This window comes from Tamandua tetradactyla, chromosome 3, assembly GCF_023851605.1.
Source record: "Tamandua tetradactyla isolate mTamTet1 chromosome 3, mTamTet1.pri, whole genome shotgun sequence".
In the NCBI taxonomy this organism is placed as follows: Eukaryota; Metazoa; Chordata; class Mammalia; order Pilosa; family Myrmecophagidae; genus Tamandua; species Tamandua tetradactyla.
Genome location: NC_135329.1, coordinates 31,661,210 through 31,688,526, shown reverse-complemented (window position 1 = coordinate 31,688,526; position 27,317 = coordinate 31,661,210). Strand labels below are relative to the sequence as shown.

Genomic DNA, 27,317 nt, shown 5'->3' with positions numbered 1-27,317 from the left:
TCTGAATTTGTCTCTGTGGCAACAGTGGGTTCACCCAGGAGTTAACTTTGAAATACAAAGAAACATAAAACCATCCTTTATGATGTTCACTGCACAGTAGTAAAATTTTCTGACTATTGTGGTTCCCATCCTGAGTTCCCAGATCCCTAGAGGTTCTTGAGTTTTATTTAAAGGTTCTGAGTTCTGGACAAGAAATATATATTACATCTTAGATGTACCATGATAATCAGGCACTTTGATTAAAGTTCTATCTGTCTCATGGAAAGATGGCAAAATTTTTATGTGGGAGCTTACAAAGTCTCATGGAAGAGCTTGAGTTTCATTCTAAAGACAATGGGGAAGCCAGGGGAGAGTTGAAACAAAGAAGGAAGATGATCTAAGTGAAACTTATGAAGGTCACGGTGGCTGCTGGTGGACTACAGTGATGGTGCAGTGGTCCAGGCCTAAAATATCACATGAACATGAAAATGAAGGAGAAGCAGGCACATTTAAGATATATTCTGGAGAAAGAATATAGCCTAATCTGATTAATTGGATTAAACAAGTCAAAAGATGATTAGAGGGAAGACTGTCGGTGGGTGGGGTGAGAGAAGGTTGCTGCAGCTTGTTTATGGATGGGTGTGTGTATGTGAATCAAACCTTCTGTTTAGGAAATATTACATTGACAAGAAAGCGGAAATAATATGATGGCAGTTGGATATAGGGATCTGGAACCCAGCAGACCATAAATTCAAATGTCACTGACATGGAGATTGTATTGAAATCATGCTAGAAAAAGAAACAAAACCTAATTGGTAGCACAGAAAAGTTGCTTATTTGGGAATGAAAGATTATCTCTGTCTGTCCATCTCTCTTTCTCTGTCTCTCTCTCTCACACACACACACAAACACAAATAGCAGCCAAACCCCAACTTGCTAGTACCCTAACTAGAGAGCATGAAGTTTCACTGAATATCTGGCTGCAATATATATATATATATATATAGCAATATAAATGCAATATAAATTAAATGATCAAAGCTGAATCTTTATTCTAAAAAATACTAGTGGATAATATAATCATTTCATACTGTTCTTCATCCTTCACTTTGAATATTTTTCTTTAAAATGACCCTGCATTGAACATCAGATAGTTTCATCTCCCTATCCCATATTATTGACAGACCCCTCCAACATGAAAAAATTAGAATGGCCATAGCCCAAACACCCCTAGAGAGGGGGATGGAAAGATCAAAGGTGATGGTGGAGTGATACAGAGAAGATAGGATTTAACAAATGAATATGATTGCTGAATCATTAAATTGATATCTCTTTTAGTCTCCAGTATCTTAGAGCAGCTAGAAGTAAAAACTTAAAATTGTAGAATTGCAACCCATGTCAAACTCTGAAATATGTTCTACAACTAATTGTGGTGCTGTGCTTTGAAATTTATTCCTTTTTTGGATATATGTTATTTTTCACAAAAAAGAAGAAAAAAGCCGACTATGATGATAAAAAAAAATATTTATGTCTTCTAGCCTCCTATATTCTGGAGCAACTAGAAGGAAAAATCTGAAAGGATGGTATGGTAGCCCATGACAAACTGTGGGATGTCCTGTAACTAGTTGCTGCAGAGTGCTTTGAAATCTATTGCTTTTTCTTTCTTTGCTTTGTATATATGCCACATTGTACAATTTAAAAAGTTAAAAAAAGTTAGATTTCACATGCGCTACAACATGTATGAGCTTTGAAACCTTAAGTGAAATAAGCAAGACACAAAAGGACAGATATTATATGATTCAATTTATAGAAAATGTCTAAAGCAAGCAAATTAATAGACATAGAATGTAGACTGGGGGATGGGAAGCTGGGAACTGTTTCTTAATAGGTAGGTTTATGTTTCATCTGTGTGATAAAAAAGTTTGGTAATAGATATTGGTGATGGTAGCACAACACTGTGAATGTAATTAATACCAGTTAATTGTACACTTGGAAATGGTTAAAATGGGAAATTTTATTTTAATTACATAAATAATATAATCATTGCAAAATATTTGTAAAATACCTAAATCTATAAATTAAACATGAACGACCCCTTCAAAATAGAAAAAAATGACCCTGCATTGAGTGTAGACAAGAACACAGATGACAGCAGATTGATAGATAAATGAAATTTAAAATAAAATAATGATAAATACTTAAAAGATTATAGCTATATATTAGAGATAGAGATGGATGGATAGCATAGATGGATGGATGAATAGATGGTGAGGTGAATGAACAAATAAGCAAGAGACAGAAACAGAGACAGCAGATTTTAAAAGAATGTTTTTATTTAAAATAGCAGGTAATTTAGTGTTTACTTCACAACAGGTTTTATTTGTATAGAATTTAATATGCTGTGAAATGTATGCAAAGCAAACCCTGCATTTTTTTCTCCTATTAATGAAAGAAGTATCCAGAGGAAAGGTTGTATTTATTGTTTCATGAAACTTGAAGAGTTGGGAAGGAGCTAGGTCATATGGCCAGAAGAACAATCTTAAGTATTAATTCTCTATCAAATTATAAGAAACAATCTATCAGGGATCAAAAGATTTGATTTCTAAATGAGGAAGAGTCACACTTGCAAGATGTAAAATTCCCATGCGAACCATCTCCCCACCATTACTAGAAGCCATGATTCAGTTTGGATATTATAAAATTTCTGTCATGTCAGGTTCACTTGGGAGGTAAAAATTGTCTACATTTGAGAATCCAAAAATAGTAATACATCAGATCACCTCCTCTAATTAATACCATAAGCAGATATTTCCACTATGAAACTCTTTGAGGAAAAATTACAAAAATGCAGTTAAGAAAAATTGCTAAATCTTTGTCAAAGGCAGAAACACCCCTCAGGTTTTCTGGCAAAGTTCTCAGCTTATCAAAAGGCACTAAATAGCAGCTATCACATTGTGGGCACAGAATCCAGCACTTTTGGGGTCAGTGAACCCACTCTGAGGTTCATTTTTCACTGTAGTCTCCTCCTTAAGAGTTTCTCCTCTGCCACTAATGGGATTAGAAATTAGTAAACTTCTTCAGCCATCTTTTCTGTCCCTGGGTTGCTGGTGGGCCTGGTATCCACAACCCAGCCAGCTTTGCAGAAAACCACAGTTTAGACGGAAAATCACTTTGGGTTTCTGGCTCATCAGCAGTACTGCACATCTAATTAGCTCAACAATTGGTCCCTGTGATAAAATCAGCTAATTTTATGTTCAAATGGCTGCTCTATGGTAAGCAATACTGTCACTTTAAACTTCACATATAAGGAAGTTGCTGAAGAAGCTGGTTACTAGGGGGTCACTGGGGGCAATTTAATAGTAAAGACTATTAAATTAGCAGCCTAAGTCAATGTTATAGGTGGTGTATAGAGGTCCCAGATGGATTCAAATCAGATGAATTCCCAGAATTTAGTGACAGGGCCAGAAAGTGACAACATATAAAGGGGAAAACAGTATATGTAAAATGAATGAAATGGGTGACCTGCAGAATTTCCCCACTCTTCGAAAGAAACCCTAAATGTTTTTGATGAGACTAGGTTCCAGACCCCAACCTGTGAATTTAACTGTCCTTCACTTAAACACCTCTGTTGTTTCAAGAATTTGGCTCAAGGTTACCCTACAAATAAAACACAGGAAAGAAAATCCCAGTAGTCACCTCTTCCGCATCCTGCTCTCCTTCAATCAGTTAAGACAGGTGGTGAGATCTGAGGGTCTCCCCCTACTTTGTGGGAAACCACATTACTTTTTAAGGTAAAAAGTATATAGCATGTGATGGAATATTATTCAGCCATAAAAAGGAATGAAATCCTGATGCATGAGACAATGTGGATGAACCTTGAGGACATTATGCTGAGTGAAATAAGCCAGCACAAAAGGACAGCTGTGGTATGATCTCACTGATATGAACTTACCATAGTAAGCAAACTATAATAGAGTTAGAATCTAGAATATAGGTTGCCAGGGATAGACTGGGGGTAGCAAATGGGGAGCTGATGCTTAATTTGTACAGAATTTCTGTTTAGGTTGATTGAAAAGTTTGAAAATGGATGGTGGTGTTGGTAACACATTGCTGTCAGCATAATTAACTGTGCTGGATTATGTATGTGCATGTGGTTGAAAGGGGAAGTTCTGGATTGTGTATGTTACTAGAAGGAAAGTTAGAAGATAAAACACAGAATTGTATAACACAGTGAACCCTGCTGTGGCAACCCAGAAGTGCAGAGTGAACCCTGACAAGTGGGGATGGACTCCATCACAAAGATGCTTTCCTTTCTTCTCCGAGGGTCCTTAAATCACCAGTAATGGGGGCCAACTTGTACTGGTTCTTCCTTCTTTTCTTTTTCACTCCTCCGTCCCTTACTCCTGCTTCCCGTAATACATATTCCAAGAAGTACCCACACACAAGCATTTAGTTATGTGTGAACTATCTGGAATATAAGATTAATGTCCCCACATTTATGAAAATAATAGTGACAAGGATTAAAACCATGAATTAATATTTAATACCTAAACTTTATTGCACATGTATCATTTATCTAAAGTCAACATGGATTCCATCCAAAGCTAGAAACAATACTGGAGTAGAAACTGAAAAATGAGATATAAGTAAGCCTTTGTCATCATATGGAAGGCACTGGCCTTTTGGATATAAAATCTTCATTGTTAACACAAGAATTCCATTTCATTTTGAGACATTCTGGAGGAAATGTAATATCCTTCCAGACTCTCTTAGTTTTACTGTTGGTAACCTGAGGAAACATGAATCACTGCATCAGGCAACTGTTTTACAGCCCTAATTACATGTAACTTTCAAGATTAATTATTAATATCACCTTTATATGCAAACATAGTGATATCAAGCCAAACAGAACTGCTTTTCAAGTGTTCCTTGGGGCCCACATCTATGTGCCCAGCACTCCCCTCCCATCTCTCAGATACTGCTGCTCTCAGGTCCCGGGCCGCCTTCTCCCCTCATCTCCCATCACTCTGCCTCAGTGATCGTATCAGCAATTAGATCTGCATTTACCAAATATATGTTGATTACGCCCAATAATTATAAAGACTGATATTTATTGAGCACTTATGATATGATAGGCTTTGTGCTTTATAAGCATTAACCAAGTTAACAGTCACAACAACCCTTCCTATGAGGTAGGAACGGCCCACACCTCCTCTAAACAACAACTTGGATGACCATCTCATGGTTACCTCAGACACTGCATTTCCAAAACTGAACATGCCTTTCCACAAATCTATCTCTCCTCTTCCATACCTTTCTACATAATATTACCAGCCAGAAACTTGTAAACCAATTTGGGCTCCTCCCTCATCCTACTCTCCAATTCCAGTCAAGTTCCAAGTCCTATTTATTCTTCTTTCAAATATCCCTCCATTCCATTCAAACTAGACAACACTCCATTATTTCTTTCCTGGAATCCCACAACAGCTGCCCAACTCATCTTCTTACATCTGGTCTTATTTCTCTCTGATTCCAGTTATTCTACTGATTTAGTCTTATGACTTTGGGCAAACTACTAAACCATCCTAAACTTCAGTTTCCTTATCTGAAAAATGGGGTTAATAATAGGGTTTCCCTCATCCTTATAGGACTGCTTGAGTTAAATAAGATACATGGCTTTCTAAGTATCAGGCCCTGATGGTAACTGCAGGGCTGAACTGAGAGTTGAAACAGCCTGATGCTAGAGGCTACATGCTATATACCCAGGAAATATATACACAACATATACCCAGGAAAGCCCACCATTATCAGGGAAGTCAGTAATGAAAACGGATATGAATATAAATATACTCAAATTACCCCCAAAATGTAGCAGCTTCAAACAACAAACATCAATTATCTCCACTTCTGTGGTCCAGCAAGCTGGGCCTGGCCTCACTGGGCACCTCTGTCTCAGGACCTCTCATGAGGTTGCAAAACAACTGTCAGTCAGGGCTACAGTTTCATCTGAAGGCATGACTGGAGTTCTTGGGCTTCCAAACTCACTCACTTGGTTCTTGGCAGACCCTCATCTCTTACCACATGGGCTATTATATAGGGTTGCTTCTCAACATGACAGCTGGATTTCCCCAGTGTGTGTATGGGGGGTAGGGGTGGGCAAGAGAGAGGGGAGTGAAAGGGCCCCCAAGATGGAAGCCACAATCTTTTTTTAAAAATATTTTTATTGTAAACAACAAAAAAACATACAAACATTCTTGACATGCAGTCTATACATGGTATACAATCAATGGCTCACAATATCATCACATAGTTGTATATTCATCACCGTGATCATTTTTTTGAACATTTGCATCTCTCCAGTAAAAGAAAAAAAGGAAAAAAGAAAAAATTCATGCATACCATACCCTTTACCCCTCCCTCTCACTGACCACTAGTATTTCAATCTACTCAATTTACACGATCTTTCAATATCACTCAGAAGTGCTATCCCATCACTGCCATCACTGATTACTAGTGAGTCACTAAATCCTGTACACTCTCAAGCAAAGGGCAATTCGTAGGGGTAGGGACCATTGGGGGCTGTCCTGGAAGCTACCTACCATAAGAAGGAAGTTTCAGTTATCACCCAAGTAGATTATCACAGCCTTGGAAGGAAGGAGGAAGAACGGGAGGACTGAGGAAAGAATGGGGTCCCATCAACGTTCTCATTTAGTCTTCTCTGCTTTTGAAGTCAAGATGACCACGAGTTGCATGCCCTGCATCTTTTTTGTTGGTAGGTACACTTCCGGGCCTACCTCCTCTTCATACCACCTTGCTGCTACCACAGGGGATGGGAGGAAACCCACAGATTCCTGAGGTCTGTTGTATACCAGCCTTTTTACATAGTTCTTAAATAGGTCAGAATGCCAGTAGCTACTAGTTCTCCTTTGCTAAGTGTGAATCCAAATCAGAAAATATAATGACAATTAACATTTAAACATCATCCCAAAGCTCTAAAAATTAAAACAACTCAAGATGTTTTTAGAAGCATTAAAAATCTATTGGAGAATTTTAAAATTCTGTACAGTTTATTCTGAAAATAATCATTTCCTGATATAATATGCTTCTAAGAAGTATTTTTGTTATAATTTAATCTACTGTTTGATAAGAGAGAGAGAGAATGACTCTACTAGCACATTTATTGAGCACAGTGGCTCTACTCCAAGAGGCTGATAGAAATTTCCAAAAAATATACAAACTTTTCATAGTTTCAGGTGGAGAGAAGCTAGACTATCCCTCTAAAGGCAGCGACCTGGCCTGCGTCATGGTGGCTCAGCCTGATGCAGGCTGTGGTGCGTGAGTTGCCCTACCTTCTGGTAGTCCTCCTTGGACCTGATGGCCACTTCCATTTGCTTCACAGAGGTTGGATAGATGGCTGAGCGGTACTGAGTGCCATGATCGTTGCCTTGGCGCATGCCTGGTAAAGAGGAAAACAAAATAATTGGGGTTGAATGGGTAAAAAAGCCATTGTCTAACTAGGCAAAATCCTGAGGTGTTTAGATATTTTTTTCATATGTTCTCTGTAGCTCATGTGTTGCTAAGTGCTTATCATGGTCAGGTTCATGTGTCAACTTGGCCAAGTAGTGGTTGGGCAAGTGCTGGCTTGTCTGTTGTGATGAAGACACTTCATAGAATTAAATCATGATATGTCAGCTGCATCCACAGCTGATTCCATTTGTAATCAGCCAAAGGGGCGTGTCTTCTGCAATGAGTGATGCTTAATCTAATCACTGAAAGCCTTATAAGGAGGATTCAGAAGAGACAGGCTCTTTCTGTTTCGGCTGGTGACCCTCTCCTGTGGAGTTCGTCCAGACCCTCCATCGGAATCGTTGGCTTCACAGCCTACTCTGCAGATTTTGGACTCTACATTCCCGTGGTCACATGAGATACTTTTAAAAATTTTATATTCGCGAGTGTTCTCTGTTGATTCTGTTTCTCTAGAGAACCCTAACTAATACAGTGCTTATTGGAATTTCGTTTTGACATCATTTTCTTTAAACAAGCATGCATTGTATCTGTTTGATCTTCTTATTTTAATTATAACCAGTATTTTTGAGCTTAGCTAAATTTATCACAGATCTTAGGACACAGATGCTCTATGTGCATGTATTTTTTTTATATAAAAGTATTTAAAAAATAATCTATTCCTCTTATCACTTGCAAAGCACTATGATGCACGTTCTTTCTTTTGGCCCTAACAAGACACACTGTGTGGTAGGTAGTACTGTCTCCCACATGATGGATAAGGAAATGGGATAATATATGTGACAGTCCCCAGCAGAGTGCTTGGCACATAGTGGCTGTCTAAAAGATGAAAAAGTAACTGATGCTCAGTGGAGTTTCAAGAGTTTGCCTGAGATCATACACTTAATCAAAGGAAAACTGAGAGACTTGAAATTAGCCCAGCACACTTTGTACCCAGTTACAACTGGTGAAAAGATGGTGGTCAATTTTTAACTGAACAATAGAATTCCCAAAGTCACCTAAAGGTCACCATGTGTAGTCAAAATGAACTTCACACACATTTATTGGCTCATTCAAGAATTAGTTGCAGTTCTAAGAAGTGTCTCCCAAACTACTCCAGTAGAGGATTAAACCTTCCAAAAGGAATGCTTTAGGATTTTCAGACTTTAATTTGCATGCAAATTCCCTGCAGATCTTGTTGAAATGTAGGTTCTGGTTCAGGAGGTCTAGGTGAGCTTGAGAATCTGCATTTTTAGCACCCTCTCAGGTGATGCTGGTTACCAGACCACACTTTGAGCAGCAAGTGTTTAGAGTTTTCCCAGGTATCTTCAAGATTCCTTATTTAATCCTTCAGCAACATTCTTATTTTCAATACTATGATGAGGAAAACCTGACCCTTATTGGGTACACCATGTGCTATTCTCCCTCTTCCCCCAGCAGTCATGCACATGTTCTGCTTATTCATCTTTCAAGACTTAGTTGAAGCATGTTCTCTCTGTCAGAGCTGCTCTGATTACCTCTCACCAGCTGTGACTGTCACTGTCTTCTTTGGCCTCCCCTGTACCTTGTAAGTCCCTTTCTTATAGATTTCTTCCCACTGCACTGTTAACCACACAGTGTTTATCTACCTTCCTCCTCTATGAGACTTCTAGGGGCAGAGCTTTATAGCCATAGTACCCAGAACAGGGTCATAAATATGGAAATATTTCCACAAATATTTGTTGCATGAAAATTATGAATTTATATCTTATGATCCAAGTCCAGAAGTCAATCTCAGTGTGTAGATCAATTAATCAAAGCTCTTGTGTCATATTTAATTTGTACTGCTAAATGCAAATTAAAAAGTAACCTTTCTTAAGAGCTACAGGAAAAGTGTACAAATGAACTAATTAGTTTGACAAACAGAGGCAAGTACAGTAGCTGAAAACACCAAAGGTTCGCTCTGGCAGTTAATGGATTGACAAGATGGAATTCATGATCAAAATCCAGGCCAAAAACAGAGATTTGAACAGTAACAAACTAATAGAATTTAGGGTCAAGCCAGGTTATCTGCAGTGTATATGTAAGTGCATGTGAGAAAGAGAGAGAGAGGGAGAGATTCACACCCAGTGATCACTGGTTTATATCCCCCGCTTAGCTGAATTCCTAGAAATCCCATTCTCCTGCCTTTAGAGTTCCATTCTCTCCTCGAAGCACCAAGGTCACATGCTGAACAGGAACTAATTATTGGCTTGAAAAGCCAATACCAATAATGGCACCAAAATATTAATTTAATAATATATAATAAAATAAAACCAACTTACGTCTTATGCCGGTTTGAGGCTATTATGTACACAGAAAAGTCATGCTTTAATCCTGATCCAATCTTGTGGGGGCAGCTATTTCTTTTAATCCTGATTCAATCTTGTAGGGTGGAAATTTTGATGAGATTATCACCATGCCCAATAGTGAGTGTAACATTTTTTAAAAAATATTTTTACTGAGAAATATCCACACACATGCAGTCCAATCATATTGTACAATCAATGGCTCACAATATCATCACGCAGTTGTGTATTCTTCACTATGATCATTTTTAGAACATTTGCATCACTCAAGAAAAACAAATAAAAAGAAATACACCACATACCCATTATCCCTCCCTCTCACTGCCCCATAGTACTTCAACGTACCCATTTTTTATGTGGTTGTGACATTTTGATTAGATGGAGATGTGACTCCACCCATTCCAGGTAGGTATTGATTAGTTTACTGGAGTCTTTTAAAAGAGGAAACATTTTGGGGAGGGAGCTCAGAGAAGAGACATAGATGTTTGGAGATACATGGAGCCCAGCAGATGTCACCATGTGCCTTCCCATGAGATGTTAAGTAAGTCTGAACCTGCAGAGAGCCAAGGGAAGCCAAGAGATGAAAGCCAGTCAGAAGAAGCAAAGTGAGGAACACCCAGAGGAACAGAGGCTGAAAGCAATGGAGCCCAGAAGCAAGAGAGCAGTGGATGCCAGCCACGTGACTACCCAGCTGGCAGAAGTATTCCAGACAGCATCAGCCTTTCTTGAGTGAAGGTAACTGCATGTTGGTGCCTTAGTTTGGACATTTTCTTGGCACTAGAACTGTAAATTTATAACTTATTAAATTTTCTTTTTAAATGCCATTCCATTTCTGGTATATTGTATCCTGGCAGCTTAACAAACTAATACATGCCTCCCATAGGCACTATGAATACAAAATCAAAATTTCTCTTTCACAAGATTCATTTCTGTGTAAGTTATATATTTACTTGTTTACTAATTTAAAAATCACTGCTTAAGCATCTGTTTCAGGAACTTTTACAGATGCTAAGGATATGGCAGTGAAGAAAAGAGAGTCTTACCTTCACAGGGTTTATATTCTAGTGGGATGTAAAAGACTGAATAAATAGTCATTCCAGAATGGTACTTTTTTCTTTGCCTTTTTCATTTTTCCCCTTTCACTTATAAGTAGGGCTTTGCTTGTGTCACTATTTCCCATCATTCTTTGCACGTTGGTAGCATATTTCTTTCAGAATCACTCTCCACAAAGAAAAATAATGCTGATGACTGATTTTTTTTTATGAAATTTGAAACCTACTCTCTGACCCTTCCATTCAGTACAAGATAAAGAAAAACAGCATCTTCTATTTGAGTTTTTTTTTTTGAAAGAGAAATTGGTATGTGACAGAGAACCTACAGGTGTGATTTACTTCTGTTTACCTAACAGGCTTTGCTAAGGTTCCACAAGCCTTGTACATTGAAGACAATAAATACCTGTGTATTTGGTTGAAGGTCTTTGCGCTATCACAGGTTTGTGGAAAACTTTTGCTTATGTATAAAAATTGGCTTTTTAGCAAATGCGGTCAGAATAATTAAGAATCACCTCAAGGGTATAGTATACCGATGGGCTCTTTCACTGATCATATTGTTATAAATGGTCTGTAGAAGCATGCACCAGGAAACCCATATTTAGATCTTCTCTAGTAGTTGACATGACAATCTAAGAAGTAGGAACATCTGGAAGATTTCATAAAACTGTGTGGTTGGGCAGAAAAGAGGCACATGACTATCATTCTAGGCAAGTATGGACGGCAATGTACTTTTATAAAAATAATCCATTGTATGTATTATTTATATAACCAGAGGTTCGAAACTATTATTGTAACCCAGGTTAGGGATTTATAGTCCATTCCTTAAAGTCATGATTGCCTGATTCTAAATTTTAACTTGATTAGATATTAATTGTAATACTACAATACTAATATTGCTGCTGGCCAGTTGTCCTTGTACAGATCTGGGATATTTATGCCATTAAAGAGGAATAATGTCATGGGCATTATCCACAGTTGTGCCCCAGTCTCTCTATCCCTTTCCCTTTGCACAAACTCAAATCAATTATTCATCCACTGTAAAGAGTAGAGTTATTCAAACAGAAGTATTGCAGACATGAATTTCCAGCCCTGGGCCTCTGACCCTGGCCCTTCTTGGATGTTCTAACAGAACTGAAACCTCTTGATTTGTCAAAAATAATGCACATTCTCTTCTTGGTCACCCTGGCTAAGCATCTGCCTATTGAGAAAGTAAGTTAAGAAATTGCTAAAGAGAACAGAGAAACAAGAAAAAACGTTAGACCCTTTATTTAGATGGATTGCTTTGAATCTTAAGTGATACTGTAGAGAGCATGAACTCTCCAGTCCACTCATGGGCAATAATGATAATATGATTGATTGTTTTTCCATCAACGTCTAGCCCAAGGAGAAGATATAAAATTTTAAAACAAAACCACACGTGCACACACAAGGAACATAATCAAGTATTAGAGGTGCTAGGGGAAATCCATGCAGATTAGAAAAGCACAGGGGTCTAGAGGAAGGAGTGGGTAAGTTCATGTGGCTGGTGAGGGCTGGGGCTGGGGGCGGGGCCGGTGTGCTAAGCCAGGAAAGGCTTTATAGGGTAAGTGACCCTTGTCTAGAAAGAGCAGTAGATAGGCATGAGGGGTGACAGATATTCTTTAAGAAGCAGAAGAACAAGCAAAGATAAGCACTGTGGAACAGCACGGTGTCTTCAGGGACTTGGAAGGAACTGGTACTGCCTGTAAAAGTAGTGGCAACATGATCAACCTCTTTCTCAAAGCTCTGAGTCATACCATCTCTAGAAGGATGAGCAATTTATGATCAAGCTTGAAGCCCAGATGAGAAAGCTAACTCTAAGAGCTCTGGAAATACAAGAAATAGCCTCCCCTACTTACCTATTGAATTACAAAATAAATAAATATTTCGCTGTTATAAGTTGATTGAAATGCCTTAATGATATTATTAACTAAAGGACACAAGTAACCAAAATTATATTGTGAGAAAAGACAGAAAAAATACCCTTGAGAGACAAAATAAACCCTATTTGTCTTTCTTTCTTCTTCAAATAAATATGTCCTCTCCAGCAAAACGTATTCATATAGGGCTGGCTGTGTACTCAGCACTGTGCAGACTGCAGAAGAATTCTTGAGATCCTTGATCTCAGGAAATTATCCAGAAAAAGGAGGGAGGGAAAGGATCACTTGCTGAGCTTAACACCATGCTACACTGTACTAGGTCTCTGTCAACACTTCTCAATTAACCCATACATTAGCCCTGTGAAGTAGGTATTCTTCCCCCCCCCCCAATTGTTTACTCTTTATCTCCCCCATTATTTATTTATTTTTTTACTTATATGTCCATACCCTTGATAAAAGAAGCATCAGATACAAGGTTTTCACAATCACACAGTCACATTGTAAAAGCTATAGTTATACAGTCTTCTTCAAGAATCAAAGCTACTGGAACACAGTTCAACAGTTTCAGGTAATTTCCTCTAGTCACTTCAATAAACCACAAACTAAAAAGGGATATCTACATAATACATAAGAATAACCTCTAGGATAAACTCCCAACTCTATTTGAAATCTCTCAGCCACTGAGACTTCATTTTGTTTCATTTCTGTTTTCCCTTTTGGTCAAGAAGGCTTTCTCATTTTCATCATTACTCGTGATACAGTATACCAGCTCATCCCCAGGAGTCTTATCCTATATTGCCAGAGAGATTTAAACCCCTGGGAGTCATGTCCCAAGTAGGAGGGAGGGCAGTAAGTTTACCTGCTGTGTTGGCTTAGAGAGTGAAGCCACATCTGAGCAACAAAAGGAGCTTTCTGGGGTGACTCTTAGGTATAATTATCAGTAGGCTTAGCTTCTCCTTTGCAGGAATAAGCTTCATGGGGTGAGCCCCAAGACTGAGGGCTCAGCCTATTGAACTGGTTGTCCCCACTACTTACAAGGAATTTTCCAAATGGGGAAGCTTAATATTTTCCTCCTTTTTCCCCAGTCTTCTAAGGGGACTTTGCAAATTGAAGTAGTTATTTTTAACCCTTTTTTATGAAAACTATAGATCGGAGACATTAAGTGACTGGCCCTAAGTCAGAGAGCATGTCCTATAATTTAAACCTAGATCTACCTGACCCCAACTCTCTTCCTCCTTTGAAATCAATGCACATGAAAGAGTAGCAATATAAGAAAAGAAATGGAAAAAGCATGCCTGTATGTGGTACAGCTATTTACAGCAATGGAAGTTCAGAGGAAAGAGATCCCTGCTGCCTAAAGAAGTCAGGGAAGTGCCAGTGAAAAAGAGGGAACAAGAACTGGGCCTCAAAGAATGAAATACAGAGAAGATAAAAGGGAGCATTCTGGTGGGAAGAAGAATATCACAGCCTAAGCTCCGGAAATAAGAACAAGTTTGGTATATTCTGAGGACCTTGAAGAGATAGGACTGAGTTCTAACAAGAGGCCTGATAGGAAACTAAGCTGGTCAATTTGAGCACGGATGAGGCCACACTGGTACTTTGGCAGGTCTCATCAGGCAGCAGAGATTCATGGAGAAATTAGTTTCAAAGGAGCTACAGAATTCTGTAGAACTCTGGATAAATATAATCATCAAACATTGAGAACTCTTTCACTCTCTCAGAATAAACAATTGTAAAGTTCACTCTGCCCTCCACTTGGCTTCAGAAAAACCAAGAGGGTAAATTAATGACATCCTTTGGCTGTCCTCATTTCCCAGGAAAGCAAACAATGAATGGGCTTGCTGTGGTGGTTAAAAAGAGAATAACTGGCTCAGAGACAACATTTTGTGCTTAAAATTCTTCCATAATACTCTAGAAGCTGATTAATGAGGGTTGGGCTTTAGGGCATTCTTGAAGAGGACTGACCTCTTGGCATCTACCAACTGTTTGTGATTTCTCCATCGACCTTCTCTAAACAAGATTTTAATATGACAAAACATCTTGAGACTGCTCTAAGATTTCTCTTCCTGTCAGCAGAGCCAGAGAAGCACTGGAAAACAAAAGAAATGCTTAATCTGTAATGACACAGAAAGATTGATGAGTTCTCATCTGCTCAGTGGACCTTTCTAACTTGAGCTCATCTTTAGCTACTAGCCTCATTTTATACATTCTAAATGGAGATGTGAGAAACATGATTGAACATGGGAATTTTAAAGGGAAGTTCATGCTATGGGCTGCTTCTAGGTGACTACTTTAAGAGATCCCAGGATTTTCACCACCCGATAGTGAACATCAGGACAAGTAAGGACATATTCCTAAGGGTCTGAAATTACTATCTCTACATTCGGGAGTTTCAAAGCAACAAATTCATTAGCAAGACTACCTATGTTGTTTGTAAGCACAGGGTGACTTCCACCAGGATGAATCCATGTTCTTCTCTTGTATAGATGCATTTTTCTAGGGAAAAAAATGCATCCTGACCCACAGTCTGCTGCATGGAGTAGAGGAACAGGCATGGTGTTCTTCAAGAAACAGCTTTGGATTCTAATTCCAGCTCTGCCATTTACTAACTATGTAACTTCAGGCAAGTTATTAAATGTCTATCAGAAAGAGACACCCCTTTTGCCACCTCCAGGGCTGGATTCTCACCATGTGGAGGATGGCAAGAAGGTAACAGTGCCTGCCTTCCAGGAACTCAGCCCTAGCAGAGCACACCCACTCCATGGTTTGCAGGTGTAGGAGTCACCAACAGAAGCAAAATCCACACAGCGCTGGATGTTTTACTCATGTAAAGTAGACACAGAGTCAAGTCAGCTTCACTAGTAGGCATCGAGTCCCCATGGTCAGTGGGACTTCTATGTAGCACCCCACCCTTAACATGTGTGCACGGTAGTACAAGAACCCCACTCCCTCCCACCAGGGACAGATACATCACTGGGGTATGAGCAGGATGCCATAAACATGCCCACTTTTAATCAGATGGTCTCCAGTGAATATTTACATGTGCTCTAGACAGTGGGGGAAGAAATGTACCCCTATTATCTACTAGGGGATTGTGTCTTACCTCACCAGCCCACACATCTGGTCCTGAGCACAGGATGTATTTGTAGGCAACATGTGGCAGGCCATGTGAAGACTGTCCCCTACCAGACTGAACTTTTGTAAGCTTCAGTTTCCTCATTTGGAAAAATGAGGATAATAATTTGTACGCCCACAGAATTGTTAGATATCTTACATACGTGCTCAGAAAACACATCCTCCTATCCCCTTGTGACTTCTAACGCAGACATCCAAGGAAGAAAATTTTCAACATACTCTTCTAACAATTTAAAAATTCCTCAGCCAACAAAAGAATTACTAATCGCCTACAATAGTCCAGGAATCTTGCTAGGAATTCAACTAAAATATAGACCAATGAGTCGAATCTTAATCCCAGAAAATTTGTGGAACATATAAAACATATAAGAATGTAGAGAAGCAAGATATGAGCTATAAGGATACACACAGATTCATCTGGAAATCCATGCATCTTAACATCTCAGACTCAGTTTGTCATCTATACAAGGGAAAATGTGGATTATATACCTTTAAAAAGTTTTATTGAGGCATAATTGACATACAATAAATTGTATATACTGAAAGTATACAATTTTATCAGTTTTCATACATGTATACAACATGAAACCACGGCCACAATCAAGATAATGACCATATATATATATATCTATCATCTGCAAAGTTTCTTCATGGCCCTTTTTAACTTCTCCCTCCCACTAAACTGTTTTCCAAAATGGTTGTAACATTTTGCAATACTACCAGCAGTGTATGAGCGCTCCAGTTGTTATACATTCACACCAATACTTGGTATGGTCAGTCTTATTAATTTTAGCCATTCTAATAGATGTGTAGTAGTATCTCACTGTGGTTTTAATTTGAATTTCCCAAATGAATAATCATGTTGACATCTTTTAAAGTGATCATTTTCCATTTATACACTTTCATTGGTGAAGTATCTGTTCAAAGCTTTTGCCACTTTCAAATTGTGTTTGTTGTATTATTGCATTTTCAGAGTTCTTTATATGTTTTGGATACAAGTCTTTAATCAGATATGTGGCTTGAAAATATCTTCTCCTAGTTCATGGCTTGTCTTTTCCTCTCAACAGTGATTTTTGAAGAGCAGAAGTTAATCTTGATTAAGTCCAAGAGATTATCTCCTCCCTTACCTACAGTCTAGAAACTTTCAATAAGATGGGGCCAAACTATAAGATATATTTGTTTTTTGCCTGATGTCTGATATCTTGAAAACCACTGTTTCATATGCTTTGTTCAGTTTTATCATTTTGGGTTGTAAATCCAGTTCCTATTATTCCATCACGACCTTAAGAAGCAATCTTTGGGCTAAATATTTTCTAACATACCTGCTAGTCCTAATTTTTAAAATCATCTACACTTAAAATCGTGGGCATGGGGACATAAGCTGCAAAAATTTCCTTTGTCTTATTAAACTATTCTGTTAACAAATGGACTCTGTATATTCATTTCAGTATAATATCTCAGACAATTAAAAATTTATTTAAAAAAAGCACCTGGATGATAATATTTTTAAAGCCCCATCATGTATCAACAAATTAATTTTGTCAATTTTGGGCCTTTTTGTCCTTATTGTTCTTGATCACTGTGCTGCATCTGACAGTGTTAACAGTTCTTTCCTTTCTTCATTGCTTTTCCCTTTGGCTCCTGTAACTTCACTTCCCTAAATAGTTCTCTATTTCCTGACCACTCTCTGTTTACTTTACTGTTTTTCCCCCTCATCTGCCTCACTGCAGTATTCCTGGGTTCAGTCTTTGGTCTCTGCCCTCCCTCCCATGTGCCTTCCAACTGACTCTCTCCTCCCACTATGCTGAGACTTTCCAAATCTACAGCAGTCCTGTAGACCCACCTTCTCAGTAGATGTTTGCACATCCAAGCTCCACGGTCACCAGCTTCTCAACATGACCGCATTATCTCTTATTGCCCCTGCTGTTTTCATTTCTGTTAGTTGATATGGTCATTCTCCTTACCATAGAACCTTCAAACCTTTGTGAGTCAAGCATGTTTTACTGAATCCTCTTTTATTTCTACACCAGGTAGTCTCTCAGCTTTACCACTGCCTTCTATGAAATCCCTTACTAACGTTCTTCTTTCCTTGTAGACAGTGTCTACCCTGATGTATACCAAACACCTCATGGTGTGTATGGGTAAGGGCAGGCTGAATCTCCTGAAGAACTCTCATTCAGGGTTGCTTGACAGATGTTACTTGAGTGTTTTGGTTGTGAGGGTTGAATAAAATGAATTATTATCATTTTATGTAATAAACTAATATTTTAACTGTAGATGATTCTTAATTGTTTTATTGTTAAATATAACATATATACAAAGAAAAGAAAGAAAATGCAATGATTTTCAAAGTACACTTCAACAAGTAGTTACAGAACAGATTTCAGAGTTTGTTATGGGTTACCATTCCACTATTGCAGATTTTTCCTTCTACCTGCTCCAAGACACTGGAGGCTAGTAGAATTTTTTTTTCTTTTTTGTGAAAAATAAAATATATATAAAAAAAAGTGATATATTTCAAAGTCCATCACAATTAGTTGTAGAACAGATTTCAGAGTTTGGTATGGGTTACAATTCCACAATTTCAGGTTTTGATTTCTAGGAGCTCTGAGATACGGGAGGCTAAAAGAAATATCAATATAATGATTTAGCAATCATACTCATTTGTTAATCCCTACCTTCTCTATATAACTCCACCATCACCTTTGATCTTTCTTCCACTCTTTAGGGGTATTTGGGCTATGCCCATTCTAACTTTTTCATTTTAGAAAGTGCTGTCGATAACATGGGATGGGGGATAGAAATAGTTGATGTTCTGGAGAGGCTGGCCCCTCTGCATTTCAGGATTTATCTGGTCCATGGGCACATGTGGAGGTGATAGGTTTCTGGAAAGTTACCCTAGTGCATGGAAACTTTGTAGAATCTTATATAATGTCCTAGGTGTTCTTTAGGATTGGCAGGAATGGTTTTGCTTGGGCTTTGACAAGTTACAGTAGGTAGCAAGGTCTAATTGAAGCTTACATAACAGTGACCTCCAGAGTAGCCTCTCGACTCTATTTGACTCTATCAGCCACTGATACCTTTTGTAAACACTTCTTTTCCCCCTTTTGGTCAGGATGGCGTTGTTCCCACAGTGCCAGGGCCAGACTCAGCCACAGGAGTCATCTCCCATGCCGCGAGGGAGATTCACCCCTGGATATCATGTCCCATGTAGAGGGGAGGACAATGATTTCACTTGCAGAGCTGGGCTTAGAGAGAGAGAGGCCATATCTGAGCAACAAAAGAGATCTTAGGCATACCTTTAGGGAGGTAAAGCTTCTCCACTACATACATAAGCTTCACAAGAGCAAGCCTCAAGATCAAGGACTTGGCCTATTGATTTGAGTGTCCTTAAAGTTTGACACAGTATAAGGGGTTTCCCTGGTGGTAAAGCTTCACACTCTTCTGGGGAGGGGTGAGAGAGGAACCAGCAAAGATGCTAGGAGCTTCCCCTATGGCTCTTTGAAGCTGTGTTTTCTTGGTTTGGCTCTTGCCCAGTAAATGCAGCTTTTTAACCCTTTTCTACAGTTTTGAGGAAGGGTCTTAAAAGCTCCTCTGCTGCTTTTGCTTGGGAGAGTTTCAAACACTGGTTGCTTTCAGAGCCAAGCACACAGTGATCTTAAGTAGCTGATCAAAAGTAGTGATCAGCTATTTGACTACATACCCCTGGATCTTGGAGAAGGGGGGCTTTGTGTCTATCCCATCCTGGCATCAGCAAGTTGTACCACAGGCTGGGGTTGAGGACGTCACTGACTGCCCATGAGTCTAGGGAATCAATGATGGTTGCTGCTGTCTGAAGAGAGCAATTTGCTGGTATTGACTGCAATTTACCAGCCTCTTCCTCCTGCTGTTCCTTGGATGCTTTACAATTTATACCAATCTCCAGAGTTTCAAAATAGCTTGTCCAGACAATTCCTACTTGTTTAATAGTTGTTCTGGTGGAGAGAGTGATTCTTGGAGCTTCCTACTTACCAACCTCCCCCAATTACATTCAAAATTGAGTTGTTTTAAAAGACATTGTTGGGCAATTAAACTTAAACTCAAAGGATGAAAAACAAGGATTCTGTCTACATCAGAGGGAATCTTGGCACTACTGACATCTTGGGCTGCGTAATTCTTCGCTGTGGGGACATCCTATGCCTTGTAGGGTATATAACAGCATCTCTGACTTCTACCCACCAATGCTGGTTGCAGCCACCCAGTTGTGGCAACTACAAGTGTCTCCAGACACTAAATAAATACCCCCAAGGAGAAAAGTCATCACCATTTGAGAATCACTGCTCTGTATTAATGGGCTCATCTTTGAATTTCATCACTTATAAGGCCTCCATTTTCAGGGCAGGCAAATGAAGCAACTCTTATATGACAGCCTTAGGTATCAGAAGTCTGTAGTATTAATATAGTCTTTGTATACACTAATTTCAGGGGTTGCCAGTTCAACTTTTTTTTTTAATATCCAAATTGAAGAGAATAGAGACTTCCATTAGAGAATACAAAACTTTTTTTGTAAAATAGAATTTTAAGCTACAGGTTGAAAATCTAACCAGACGGGAAGAAGAAATTATAGATCTTTAAGGAATAAAAACAAATTAAAATTTAACATGCATGCAAGGTGAAACATGCCAAAGGGCCTCAATTTCAGGGAGAAAACAAAAAAAGTTTTTATAATTTTTCTTAGTGAATAGCTTGGGCAGAAAAAAGGAAAAAAGCAAAGTCATCATGACAATATCCTTCCTGGTGATTATAGAATTTTATCAACTCTCTCAGGAAATCTCTATACCTGTCTTTCTAACTCACTATATCAATTAGGAATTGCATTCAGTACTAGTAACGTAGCCTAAAAAATAACAGTGGCTTAAACAGGCAAGAAATTATTTCTCATTCACTTAAAACAAGTGAAAGACTGCAGAGGTAGGTAGTCTGGGGGTGAAAAGTAGTAGCATGCCTCCAAGAATACCAGGGCTCAGAATTCTTTCTATGTAAGGATCCTTAGTATATGGCTTTAACTTTCAAGGATTAAGATATTTTCTGGTGAGACAGCCATCATATTGAAATCACAGACCAGAAGAAGGAAAAATGGAAAGACACTTCCTCCCAATTCCTCTATCTTTAGAGATTGTGCTGGTCTGAAGCTATTATGTACCTCATAAAAGCCATGACCTTTAATCGTCATTCAATATTGCTGGGTGGAATCTTTTTTATTTTTCCCATGGAGATGTGACCCACCCAGTTGTGGATGGTAATCTCTGATAGATGGTTTCCATGGATATGATTCTCTACCCACTCAAGGCAGGGTTGTTTACTGGAGCCCTTTAAGAAGGAACCACTTTGGAAAAAAGCTTTAGAGCCATCAGAGCAACCAGAAACAAGAGAGTCCACACAGCAAGAGACCTTTGGAGATGAAGAAGGAAAATGCCCCCAAGGGAGCTTACAGAAAGCTAGCAGATATCACCATGTGCTTTCCCAGCTGAAAGAGGAACCCCAAACTTCATCAACCTTTCCTGAGTGAAGGTAACCTCTTGTTGGTGCCTTAATTCAGACGTTTTCACAGACTTAGGACCGCAAACTTTCAACTTAATAAGTTCCCCCTTTTTAAAAGCCATTCCATTTCTGGTATATCACATGCTGGCAGCTTTCAAATTAGAACAGAGGTAGTCCCATATGGCATTTTTTACTTGTATTTCATTGGCCAAAACATAGTCCTATGACCACTTCTCCAGAACTCCCCTCTCTCTCCTGTGAATCAGGTCAGAGATAGACTACCTAAAACTACATACTTGCTTAGCTTCTTCCTTTTCCCTGTCCCATGTCTCTCATGCTCTTACAAGTTTCTTTTCCTGAGTACTTCCTCAGTAAATCATGTGTACCTACATCCCAGTTTCAGACTTTGCTTCCAGAAAAACCAACCTAAATTTCAAGCTATCAACTAGTTTGCTCTCATTCAAGTGCCTCACTGGCCCACCTCTAGCACTATGCTTTCTTACATTCTATTACTTAAGTTGTTAAGGTTTTTGGATAAACTCATGTTAGATATACTTAATAAAGCATTGCTAGACACGTTTATTAAATTATTAGAAGTTACTTCTTGTGGTCAACCACAGAGTTTACACATGCCTGAGAGATATCTCTCTCAGGGAAAGACCTTGGGCTTACATGCTCCATTGGTTACACTCAGAATAGTGTACCTTATGTTATAAATTCATTCTTGTTGTGAGATCAGCATTAGAAGCGTAGCTGTTTGGCTCACTTACCAGATTCTGAACACTCCCCCTCACATCTTATAAATTTATTTTAGTAAAAAAATAAATAAATCAATAACTCAGTGCTCCAAACTTCCCAAGCACATAAACAGAGTTAGTTCCTCAACTAATTGCTTCTTACATTGATTCACTAGTTTGCATCCATGGAAATGGATACAAAGGCCATCAGGACAAAATTCCCTGCATGCTGTAGTGGTACAAGAAGACTGCCATGGACAACAGGCATCAGTGGAACAGCTAATAAAAGCGCTTCTATAAAAATGGCCTCCTGCCTTCTACTGAACAATAGGACCTCTATGGGAAAGTCTATCACAGAGGCCTAAAATCCTACAACACTAGATAAATCTGTTTCACTCACAATCATAGATAGCACTTCTCATTATTACCCACATGACATTTCCCTGGCTTGGGGAAACTGAGTGTATAATCTGCACTTTAACTCAGGTGTTTGAGACAAGGCTTATTAATATGGAACAATCTCAACTCTATCTGATGGAAAAATTAATTATGCCAATTTTAACTGACATCTCATTTTAAATTTAGAAATTTAGAACACTGAATGGATGACAATAACTCGCAGGGGAAGAAAATAATTGGAGTGAGGGAACTATGAGGATGATTCTACTATGAAACTGACCAATCTGCACTTAACGGAATCTCTAGCTTGGAAGAATAATAAGTCATATCACTTCAGAAAAACTCATCTATGTTTTTCTACTTCCACTTCTCATACTTGAACATTACACAAAATTACTTCTCCCAACTAGTTACAAGTACATACATACATGCTCGTTAAACTAACTTACCTTAACTACAAATGAATGACGATTCAGAAGATCACTAAAATGGTTAATGACCCTACAGGCCTTTCTGTGTGCCAGGTGCTAAGCTTTACTTATGTTAATATATGGAGTGTATAATCAAACCCATTTTCCAGAAGATAAAACTGACACTCAGAGAGAGCATGAGCACCTGCCAAAGTAGGTACTACATCCAGACCTATCTATCTCCAGAGTCCATGTTTTAACCTGTATTATTCCAATTTGTAAATAGTATATAATTTAATTTTAAAAACTGGAATGCAGCAAATTATGAAAGACATTATTATATGGTTCTCTTCTAAGAAATAATCTATTGTCACAAACTCATTTTCATAACGTTCTATTTTTCCATACACTGCATCTCAAGAGAGAAAAAACAATATTGCTATGTGCCAGAAGTGCCAAGTATTCACTTTGTACCTAAAAGCAAAAAAGGAAGGTTATTAGTTTGTTAATGCTGCCAGAATGCAATATAACAGAAACGGAATGCCTTTATAACAGAATTTATTATGTTACAAGTTTACAATTCTAAGGCTGTGAAAAAGTCCAAATTAAGGCACCAACAAGAAGTTACCTTCACTCAAGAAAGGTTGATGCTGTCTGGAACACCTTGTCAGCTGGGAAAACTCGTGGCTGGTGTCTGCTGGTCCATGTTCCTGGATCCATTGCTTCCAGTTTCTGATGCTAGTAATTTCTCCTCCAGTGTCTTTGGGCTTCAGTTAACCCCTCTGGGGCACAACTCTGGGTTCTGGCTTGCTTAGCATCTCATGGAAAGGCACATGGCAACGTCTTCTGGGCTCTGCTCACTTCTAGGCATCTGCTCTCTCTGTTGGCACTCCAAACATCTCCAAACATCCATGTCTCTGCCAGCTCTGTCATTTCTGAGGTTTCTCCAAAATGTTTCCCCTTTTAAAGACCCCAGGAAACTAACCAAGATCCACTTTGAATGGGGAGAATAATATCTCTATCTAATCAAAAGGCTATACCCACACTTAGGCATGCCACCTCTCCTTGGAAATAATCTAATAAAAAAATTTCCACACTGTGATGTTGAAACAGGATTAAAAGAAATGGCTGTCCTACAAGATTAGATTAGAATTAAAACACAGCTTTTCTGGACTACACAATAGCTTCAAACCAGCACAGGAGATTTTGCTTTTCAATAATAAACCCATATTACTTCTATAACCACAAATAAATTACTTTGAAAAGATTTTGGTGATTTCTTCCTAAAAGGTAAAAACATATCTCAGAGTGGATTTTGCATCTATAAAATGGAAATTCCACTTATGGTTGGCTGAGGGAAATGTTTTTAATAGTTATATCTCTCCTTGAATGTATTCTGGGACTACATATCCACTTTTGCTCTGAACACCTAAGTTTGACCAAACAATGAGTCTTAAAATGTTCAGATAATTTCAAAACATATCTCACACAGCAAATATTGTTCACATTTTTAGCAGAAGTATCAATCAATATCCTCCCATTGTAATTTCTTGGTCCAATTATAGAAAAGTATGGAAAACATAATTTACAAAAGTGTATAAAAGTTACTGACCAATACCTCTCAAGAATGTAGATGCAAAAATCCTCAACAAAATATTAGCAAATCAAATCTAGCAATGTAAAAAAAAAATTATACATCATGAACAAGTGGGATTTATTCCAGGTTTGTAAGGCTGGTTCAGCATTCAAAAATAAAGTAGTGTAATCTATCACATCAACAGGCTAAAGAAGAAAAATCATAATAATCACGTCAACAGATAGAGAAAAGCTTTTGACAAAATCTATTATCCATTCATGATAAGAACTCTCAGCAAACTAGAAATAGAGGGACTCCCTCAATTTGATAAAGGACATATACCAAACACCTATGGCCACATCATGCATAACAGGAAGAAACCAGATGCTTTCCCCTTAAGATCCAAAACAGGATAAGGATGCCACCTCTCACCATTCCTATTCAACACTGTACTGGAAATCCTAGCTAACACAGTAAGACCAGAAAAGGAAATAAAACGTATTCAGATTGGGAAGGAAGACATAAAACTGTCTTTGTTCACAGATGATATGCTTGCTTTATATAGAAAATGACAGAGTCAATAAAAACAAAAACCCTCCCAGAGCTAATAAACACTTGCAGCAAAGTTGCAGGATACAAGGTTAAAATACAAAAGTCATTTTTGCTTTTAACATACAAAGCCATACAGATGCTTTTCAATATACCAGCCAGCAATGGACAACTGAAATTTGAAATAAAAAACAGAACCCCATTTAACTAGCACCCAATAAAACCGAAAATACTTAGGTATAAATCTAGCAAGCGCTATATGAAGAAAAATATAAAACTATGAATAAGGAAATCAAAGATCTAAATAAACAAAGAGAAATTCCATGTTCATGGATAGGAAGACAGACTATTATTAAAATGTCAGTTCTTTCCAACATGACATATAGAGCCAATATAATACTAATCAAAATCCTAGCAAGGGCAGTGCAATAGTGGCTCAGTGGCAGAGTTCTCACCTGCCATGGCAGAGACCCAGGTTCAATTCCCAGAGCCTGACCATGTAAAAAAAAAAAAGAAATTCCAGTAAGTTATTTTGTGGATAAGATCTTAAGTGTATATGGAAAGTCAAAAGACACAGAATATTCAAGAAAACACTGAAAAAGAACAAAGTCAGAGTACTGACACTGACTTTTTATAGTTTAAGATTTAACTATAAAACTACAGTAATCAAGACTGTATAATATCAGTATTATACAGAATAGACCAATTGATCAATGTTCTTCTTCTCTAGTTGTAACCATGACTGATTTTTGTGATAATCATTTTCTTGGGTACATAGAAACATCCAGAAAAAAACATAGTTTAGTTGGCCTGTTTTTAAAATGTCTATAAATGAAATTACTTGAATTTTTCACTTACTATTATATTCATAACATTATTCCTTTTTTGTTTTTTTTCTTACTTTATAATATCCCATTGTGTGAATAATCCAAAATTTAATTATCCAATTTACTGTTGATGGCATCTGAGTTATTTCCAGCTTTGGGCAGCTAAGAACATTCTTTTTCTTGTTCTAATTTTTTTTTTTTAACATACAAACATGTACATTCTTACATATGATCATTCCATTCTTGGTATATACTCAATAATTCACAATATCATCACATAGTTGTATATTCATCACCATGATCATTTCTTAGAACATCTGCATCAATTCAGAAAAAGAAAAAAACTCATACATAACTCCTCCCTCTCATTGACTGCTAGTATTTCCAACTACCCATATATTTTAGCCTTTGTTTCCCCTATTTTTTTCTTTACCCCTTGCCACTCCCTTTCATTGGTCACTAGCATTCCCCCTATTATTTATTTATTTTTAATCCGTATGTTTTACTCATCTGTCCATACCGTAGATAAAAGGAACATCAGACACAAGGTTTTCACAATCACACAGTCACATTGTGAAAGCTGTATCATTATATAATCATCTTCAAGAAACATGGCTACTGGAACACAGCTCTACATTTTCAGGCAGTTCCCTTCAGCCTCTCCAATATACCTTAGCTATAAAGGTGATATCTATATAATGCGTAAGAATAACCTCCAGGATAACCTCTCGACTCTGTCTGGAATCTCTCAGCCACTGACACTTTATTTTGCCTCATTTCTCTCTTCCCTCTTTTGGTCTAGAAGGTTTTCTCAATCCCTTTATGCTGAGTCCCAGCTCATTCTAGGATTTCTGTCATTGCCAGGAAGGTTTACACCCGTGGGAGTCATGTCCCACGTAGAGATGGAGAGGGCAGTGAGTTTGCTTGTTGTGTTGGCTGAGAGAGGCCACATCTAAGCAACAAAAGAGGTTCACTGGGAGTGAATCTTAGGCCTAATTTTAAGTAGGCTTAGCCTATCCTTTGTGGGGACAAGTTTCATATGAACAAATCCCAAGATTGAGGGATCGGCCTATTGCTATGGTTGTCCCCACTGCTTGTGAGAATATCAGGAATTCTCCACATGGGGAAGTTGAATTTTCCCCTTTTCTCACCATTCCCCCAAGGGAACTTTGCAAATGCTTTTTTATTCACTGTTCAAATCACTCTGAGTTTTTTTTTTTTTTTTTTTACATGGGCAGGCACCAGGAATCGAATCCGGGTCCTCTGGCATCGCAGGCAGGCATTCCTGCCTGCTGAGCCACCGTGGCCCGCCCTCACTCTGAGTTTTATCAGGGCATCACTCTGAACAAACCTACAAAATCTCTTGCCCTACTCAAGGTTACATGTACTTATGGTGTTCAGTTAA

At 38.2% G+C, this 27,317-nt stretch overlaps 1 protein-coding gene and 1 long non-coding RNA gene across 4 annotated transcripts in view; one reads left to right on the top strand and one right to left on the bottom strand.

Annotated features, from left to right (window-relative positions):
• The window catches only part of MSRA (methionine sulfoxide reductase A), a 559,731-nt gene that overhangs the window by 97,686 nt on the left and 434,728 nt on the right, over positions 1 to 27,317 (bottom strand). For all 3 annotated transcript variants that reach the window (XM_077152948.1, XM_077152946.1, XM_077152945.1), the window contains exon 5: positions 7,329 to 7,435. In XM_077152948.1, the coding sequence (XP_077009063.1) occupies positions 7,329 to 7,435 (107 nt within the window). The remainder of the gene's footprint in view (positions 1 to 7,328; positions 7,436 to 27,317) is intronic.
• Positions 1 to 27,317, top strand: part of LOC143677213 (uncharacterized) — a 352,942-nt gene that overhangs the window by 260,880 nt on the left and 64,745 nt on the right. The window lies entirely within an intron of this gene.